The 7,885-nt window shown below is 46.2% G+C and overlaps 2 protein-coding genes across 2 annotated transcripts; both read left to right on the forward strand.

Annotated features, from left to right (window-relative positions):
* Positions 1–363: 363 nt before the first annotated feature.
* LOC111693221 lies at positions 364–859 on the forward strand. Its single transcript, XM_023461840.1, has 2 exons — positions 364–552; positions 639–859. Exons 1-2 carry the CDS (start codon positions 489–491, stop codon positions 857–859), a joined length of 285 nt encoding a protein of 94 aa, XP_023317608.1. The 5' UTR covers positions 364–488.
* A 1,773-nt stretch (positions 860–2,632) lies between these two features.
* On the forward strand, positions 2,633–7,653 carry LOC106655384. Its single transcript, XM_014375758.2, has 10 exons — positions 2,633–2,819; positions 2,917–3,242; positions 3,326–3,592; positions 3,666–3,799; positions 3,866–4,233; positions 4,307–4,497; positions 4,573–5,599; positions 5,673–6,410; positions 6,470–7,376; positions 7,459–7,653. Exons 1-10 carry the CDS (start codon positions 2,787–2,789, stop codon positions 7,572–7,574), a joined length of 4,107 nt encoding a protein of 1,368 aa, XP_014231244.1. The 5' UTR covers positions 2,633–2,786; the 3' UTR covers positions 7,575–7,653.
* The last annotated feature ends 232 nt before the right edge of the window (positions 7,654–7,885 follow it).

Genomic DNA, 7,885 nt, shown 5'->3' on the forward strand with positions numbered 1-7,885 from the left:
ATCGAGAAGTTTCCTTCCTTCCTGAAGAAATCCCCAAGCGGAAAGCATAAATTTGATCGAGCGACGAACCTTGATGATTTCACGTGTATGCCACGCGTGTACCTATATGACGAATCTCAACGCGCAGCACTTTTAGCAGGCGTTAAAAACAATTTTCTAATAAACTTTCTCGTTTGTATGTATAGTTTGTCACTAGACCCTCGGACGCGCGAACTATCAAATCATGTGCGTAATGGTGCATCGACGTTTGCTAGTAGAGTCAGTCTCCCTCCCCCCCTCCGTCGAGTGACGCAATGCCAAGAGCTTGTATCGGTGCATCAGCTCGTTGCATCGAGGCATCGCAGTTACAAGTGCAAGTTCAAGCTCGGCCTGGCCTATACAAGTGATAAAAAAACTACTCGGAGGTGTTTGAAAACAAAAAAGGAGGAAAAATGTTAAATATTTAAATGCGAGGGTGTCGTTGATTAAACAGTGCTGATATCGAAATTATGCGAGTTGCGGCAATCACTTGGCTTTTCGTTACTTTTCTTATCATTTTCGCAGCCTTTAATGGTATGTTCATGACTTTTTTTGCTTCTTCTTTGAAATTTTGAGCAGTACAATTCATGTTTTTCTTTTTATTTCTTGGAATTGCTAAGATGCAGAAGAACTGAACGTCAAGTGCGTGCCAAAGACTCGATTCAAATTTTACTGCAACACTTGTTGGTGCTCCGAAGAGGGAATCACGAGGCTCTGCACGAAGAAATATTGCCCGGAAAATATCTTCAATCGTGATGGTTCGTTGAAGGCACCCATAAACATTCACGACAAATTGAAGGTTTCTCCGTTTAGTGTCGACGATGCGTATTACTATACCTGATTACGATCCACAGTTTGAAAATAATTGTGAAACAGATACTTTTGTATTAATTTATGATTTTTTCAACAAAACGAAGATTATAAAATATTTAGCAAATTATGCTTAAAAAAAATTATGTTTATTTTGACTTCTACAATACGACTATATTCGATATCAATTTTTAATATTAAATAGGTGTTTCGTAATAAATATCAATTGTGTAATTCAGTCGTGACAATGTTGCAAAATGTGATTATTATCATCGAAACATGAGGTCAATTGCTTCGAGTTAAATGTATTACTACACTCGGAGAGCAAAAGTAGCCATGAGATTTTAGCCGTGCGTACAACCGTTAAAATCCGGACTTCCGGGAATACGTTCGTCATTGATCATCATCAAAGCTGCATTGGATTATTTATCCTTGTATCTGAACGCACAAAAATATCTTCGTAGTTAACAATATTCATGCCTGTTCAATTTGTTCATTGACAATTAAAAAAAAAAAAAGTAAAACTGTATAAATCGTTGAACTACATTCACGACTGATCGGATCAAATGTATGCGATTGCGCCAAATTAATCGTTCGTTGATAATCAGCACAGCTGACAGATCGCGTTTTCGAGTCGACTCTTCCGCGGTAAGATGTCGCTACTGGCGGCCAAAACATCGTGTCCGTGTATCGCAAAAGTCGCGACCTACTCTCTGCACAGAGCAGCGAATGCGATTGCGGATACAATCACCTTGCACGCACTCGCTTCATACACACGCGCGCATCCTATCATACTTGAATGTGTATACATTGCCAATGTGACGTAATGTACGTTGGGCCTGCAGCGAACGGAGACGTGCTTTTTTCCCTTGGTATTCGCGCATCGAGTCCGATGAAGCGATCAACCCATTTTCTGCGAAGCTTCGTGTACGTACGACAACTCCTCGGAGCGTTGAACTTGTATTCATATGCGCCAAGGTCCACATTGTGTGCCTTGTTTATTTTTTCCCCCTCTCTCTCTAGTCATCATCGACGTATGAATTTGTTGATAAGGATGGATTGACAATCGCTTGAGTGAGGCTTTCGATATAATTTGTTAAAGTAAAAATTCGAACGCTGCAACAAATATGAGAATCTGTCTCAGAGTTTCATTACTTTTAACGAAGTTACGACAAATTAAATCAAGAGCTTGAGATTCAGAAATGCAGTTCAACTGTAACAGATATTGATTCCCATCACTCACTTGGGTATATTAGTAAAGAAAGAAAAATTTTAATCTCTACGCCAAATGCAAGAAAAGGTATCGTTTTTCTACTTCGGCTAATCGTATAAAATCTGAATTATCTTTTTAATTCATGTAAAAATGTTCGAAGTATCACTAAAAGATTAAGGAAAAAATTTGAAACGTGCTTTAGGAATGTTAGCATTTTGATAGAAAAATTAAAAACATAAAAATTTTAATAAATAAAAAACAAAAAATGCATTTATGTTACAAGCTTCTATATATACTGATATGCCGCTTTCAAATTGTTAACAATTTATTTTATAAACAATCTCATGTAGTCACTTGTACAGAGACCACATTTTGTTGTTTTGGTCAAATAATATGTCATTTATTATATAGTGGATCAAACGCTGGGGAAAAATATATGTAAAAATTACGATTGAAAGTATGGATTTTTAAATATGGTTATTATATTATGATATTTAGACAAGGCATTTCATAACAAAATTTCACCACTACCCAGCGAATCTAGTACGTATCGTTGTGTGTATTGACAAACATTGTACCGATCGAACGTAACGATTTATTAGTTCGAGTCTTGCCTGACGATCCAGTGCCACTTCGAAATCGCACCTTAGTAGCCGCACCAGTTCCGTCAAAGTCCAAAAATCAAATTCGTTGGCGAGATCGTGACCGTGTTGCCATTTCCACGCAGTTGAGCAACTCAGCAATCATGCCGACAATCGACGGTTACGATGGAAATTGCGTAAGAAATACATCGCTTCTGCGAACAAAAACAAAAATAGCTATTCGAATTATTTGAAAAAAAAAAATTGTAATAAAAAAACCACTTCTTCTCGCAGGAGAAGCAAACCCTCTGTTACTACGGAGCGGATATGCAGGGCAATTCCCTTTTCGTCAAATTCAAACGTATCGCGAGGTCACACTCGGAAATAACATTATTTTTGAGCATCGACGATGGACAGACGGTTTACGAATTCCCGGAGCATCCGAACACGGTGATCCCACCGCACCAAGACCGGTGGTCTGCCCGGGGATTGAGATTCATAGTAGTACAAATGGACAGGATCGTTAGGATAAGGTTCGATGGTCAGTTGCGAAGGGGCACGCGTGAGAATTACAACGCGAACGTCGCTGGCGTACTCGAGCACGTGCGATTCAATTTCTCGTGAGTCAAAAGCAGGCTTTCTTCTTTCGTAATCGATTTCTTTTTTTCTTTATTTTCATATACCTTTGATCGAATATTTACAGGTTTCTCGCTCCCCAGCCTCCTCGTTGGAGCTGTAGAAGAGGGCTGATCGACAACTTTTTCAATCGAAAAATTCGACTCGATCAGTACGGATCAATGAGAGGTTCTGTGAGACTTCAAGATGCCTCGGACCGGAAGCTTGCATTACAAGGACTGCGTCAATTCTTCGTGGGCGAAAGTAGCCCCGGCGCGAGACTGATTGTGAGGGGCATGGACGAATTCGGAGATGGTTTTTGCAGTTATTCCAAAGACGGGTCGTCGGGGACATCGTAAGTCGCGACTACGCTCCTTTTTTCAGAAATGCAAAATTAATAAACACATTGGTTCGATGTTGATTCGCAGAAATAATTTAGGACACCTAAAAGATCCGATATACAATGTTAGATACATCCTCGCAAGCAACTTGAACGTGCATGAATTCGGAAGACGATTTCTTGGCGAGAATCAGATAGATGAGGCTACATTTCGTTTCGAAAGTTCGTTACGACATATTTTATTTATTTTATTAAATTAAATATTTTTTTATTTATACATTTTTTCAGCGCCCTACTACAATATGAGTTCCCCCCGGAGAGCAATGTACGTCTTAACGATAGAGTTGCAAAGAAATACGAAGAAAGTATCGTACAGTCGGTATCCTTGGGCAAAACAGACTACGTATTGGACCTGTACATTGACGCTGAACGGCTACAAAGGCCGCGGATTGATCGAATTATCCCAGCCGTACGACGGAGATTGCCCCGTGGCGATGCCCGAGGCCCCGATACTTCGGGTCGCAGAACACGATCAGGTTGGAAAACGCAGCTTGGCGAAGGTGATCGGCTTGAAAAGATTGTTCTCCCGAGACCCGAGACAGATCGGAGATAAAGTCGCCCTGCTCGCCGACGCGCAGGAAATGCAATCGGAGCAAGTAAGACACTTTTAATTGGTAACCAACGACAATTACTGACTTTCTTTTTTGTTGTTGTTGTTACTGCCTCAAGTTCGAAGTACCCGATGGCTTCTGCGTGACGACTTACGCTTTCACATGCTTCATGAATCAGAATAAAAAGCTGTCGGAAGCCATCGACAGTTTGATCAACAACTACAAAGCCAGAATGCCACCGCGCATCGGACAGGATCCGGAAGAGTGGCCAAAAACCGGTTCACCCAACTTAACTCAAATTTTGTCGAGGTGCGTTCACGCAAATCGTTTGAGAAATCGTTACTCGCTACACGCGCGGAACCTAATAATGCATTTTTTTTTCAGAATCGCCGAAGAGTTCACGAAGTCCCAAATGCCTGAAGACATACAAAGTCAGATAAAGAAGTCGATGGAGAAGATACGTGAAAAGGCTCCGGAGAACAGATGGGCCGTGCGACCGAGCCCCTACTTCGAGGCCCCGGGCGAGAGCTTCGCGGAGAGTGTGTACCAGACCGGGCTCGGCGCCAGCAGTGACTCAGTGATCGAGGACGTGAAGCGAATGTGGGCTTCGGTGTTCAGCCGACCGTGCGTCGAGTATCGACATCGCTGCGGTCTGCCTCTCAAAACGCCGATCGCCGTGTTGGTCCAGGAGATGGTCAACGCCCGTGCGGGCGGATCTCTGTTCACCAGGCACCAGGAGACCGGCGACCAGCGCGAGATCCACATCGTCTCGACCCACGGCCTGGGCACGCCGGTGTGCTCGGGCCTCGTCGAGGGCGACCGTTTTGTCGTCCGACGCGGCTACGACGACTCGCTGGAGATGCTGACCTGGACGCTGGGCAAAAAAAACGACCTGATCGATCCCTCGGGCAACGAGATTCCGGATGAGAAAAGCAAAGAGATGTCGATCAGCGAGCAGCTCGCCATGAAAATCGCCCGTATCGGCCTGGAGATCGACAAGCGTTACGACTCGGCGCGCGAAGTCGAGTGGGCCTGGACCTATCCCGAGGATAAGATCTACCTGCTGCAGTGTCGTCCCGCGGCCTCGTCGATCAACACCTGGACGGATTACAATCTCATCCACGAGCTCGACACGGACGTGGCAGCCGAGGGTCAACTGCTGACCTTCGTGCAGGCCGACGAGATGTTCCCCCGGGTCGTGACGCCGCTCACTTGCACCACCATCATCCACGGTCTCGCCGCCTCGACCTACGCCTTCTACGACGACAACGACAAAGACAGTGACGACGACGACGACCACGACGACGACGACGACGACGACGATGATGAAGACAATGACGACAAAAATAAACGCTACGAAATCAGTCCGCTGCACATCTCCAATGGAAGAGTCGCTTTCAAGTATTACAATGTAAGCAGCTATCGTCTAACTCGAAGAAATGACCCCTCTTGAACTATTTATTTTTTTTTCTTTTTCCGAAAAGCTCGTGAAGCCCAACAGGAAGAAAATACCCGACAAAGAAAGGATCCTCAGAGATTACGGCCTCTGCGGACAGCCGATCGTCACGCCGGATATCATTGACTCGTTGAAGATGCACAACGACCTCGGTCCCATCGATCGTTTCATGGGCAAAAGCGACGACAAGAAAAAATACCTGCCAAAAAAATGCGAAGCCAAGCTCGAAGAGTTGGAGACATTGGTGCGCGATTACTATCCGGAGCACGGACCAACGGACCTGAGCGGAGCCGCGTTGATGGTCGAGCTGAAAAAACATCTGGACGTGCTGCGGAAAGCGTCGCGGCGTTACGGCTACTTCTCGAGGCTCTGCTTCTCGCAACTAGTGAAAGTCATGTCGCTCCTGTCGGCCGACGGCGAGACGTTCACGGCCCAGAACTTCGCGGACATGTCGCGTCTGCTGGGCAACTGCAAGGGCAACTACAAGGGCATCGACACCGCCCAATTGCCCAAGCTCCTGGTCAAGATGAATACGGAAATCTGTCATGGATTGTCTTGCCCCGAGAAATCCGACGAGAACCGACTAAAATTGAAGGACTTGCATGTATCGCAAATCGACCAATGGATCAGAAGATCGGGTAACATGCATGCATTCAACGATATGGTGGAATTTATAAAAATGGACGGCTATTGCGGCCCTAATGAATTCGAACTGGAATCGGAACCTCTTCTGATGAGGCCCGATAGAATTTACAAGTTGATTCAGGTAAGAGCGTACATGATTTTTCGCTTCGACCAATTGTAAAAATTTGTATTTGCCCACAGTACTTACATCCGTGGCTCAAAAAACCCACCGGGAAGCCTGAACGGACGCCTATTTTTGAGACGGACGAAATAATACCGCCAGAAGAGGACAAAGATCCAGAAATAATACCGCGAAAAGACGATAAATTAGAGATAACTAATCCTCAAGAATGGGTCGCGAAAAAGATTAAAAAGGTTGTGTTGTCTTGTAAGAACTTATACAAGAAAGCTCAGTACAACGAGCCAGGCCTGGCGGAGCTGGTCGCAAAGATCGCGTCGCCGATCGAGCCCGAGACCCGCCATCGCATCGCCAAGCTGCTGCCGGACGCTCGTCGCAGCGTGGCGCTCCGGGAGCGCGCGAGGCAGCTGCTGGCCAAGGTGACGAACAACGTGCGCGCGCTCTACGCGCAGAAAGCCATCGAGCTCGTGAACGAGGGCAAATTGCCCGACGACAAACTCATCTACTATCTGACGAGCTGGGAGGTGACCCAACTCGTGGACTCGGCCTGCTATCCGAAGCTGGTCGACATTGCCCGACGCCGACGCGAGCTCTGGGCCCGGCTGGACGAGGCGAGATACCCGCGCACGAGCCACGGCCTGCCGCGACCCATCGAACAGGAAGACTTGGGCGAGGAGGTGCGCAAGGCCGACTACCAGACCCGGGGCGTGCCCGTGTGGGCCGGCATCATCTGCAATCGAGTCTTCGTCGCCGCGAGACTCGAGGACGGGCTGCAGGAGCGAGGCCTCAAGCCCTGGGACATACTCGTCGTGCCCTACGTCGACGCCGGCTGGAGCCAGTACTTCCCCGTGCTCGGGGGATTGATCACGGAGCGGGGCAGCCTGTTCAGTCACGGGGCCGAGCTGGCGCGCGACTTCAAGATGCCCTGCATCATGGGCGTGCCCAACGCGACGAGAATCTTCAAGACGGGTAAGAGCTCTCGATATATCGTTCGTGTTCGTTAATTTTTATCTCTCGATTCTTCGCTCAACGAAATTTGGACGTTTTCCAGGCGACGGGGTACACATGGACGGATCTACAGGTGAAATCAGAAGAGAGGCCGACGAATCGGCCTATTTCGTTGGAGAGGGCAGCGGTTCGATGCCCTTACCCGCGTCCTCGCGTTAACAATTGCTCAGCTGCGAACTAATTTAATTCTTTTTAGTATAAGTATAGGTATAATACGACGTCGAAGACAAAAAAAAAATAACAAGACAAATATTATCAGTAAAATATAAAGTAGGCTGTTTTAGAATGAGCTTATCGATGCGGAGAGTGGGACTATATATCGCGCGCACCTTGCCACGAGCAACGGGATGTTTTTGTATATTCGCGTGCGACAAACAGTTGGGACATCCATCGTGGATTAAATTTTCTGAAAATGTTGCGAAGCTTTACTTGCTACTTCTGAATAGAATTGTAAATATTTCTCGATGCAG

The sequence above is a fragment of the Trichogramma pretiosum genome, unplaced genomic scaffold (assembly GCF_000599845.2).
Source record: "Trichogramma pretiosum strain Unisexual culture from Peru unplaced genomic scaffold, Tpre_2.0 scaffold12, whole genome shotgun sequence".
NCBI lineage: Eukaryota > Metazoa > Arthropoda > Insecta > Hymenoptera > Trichogrammatidae > Trichogramma > Trichogramma pretiosum.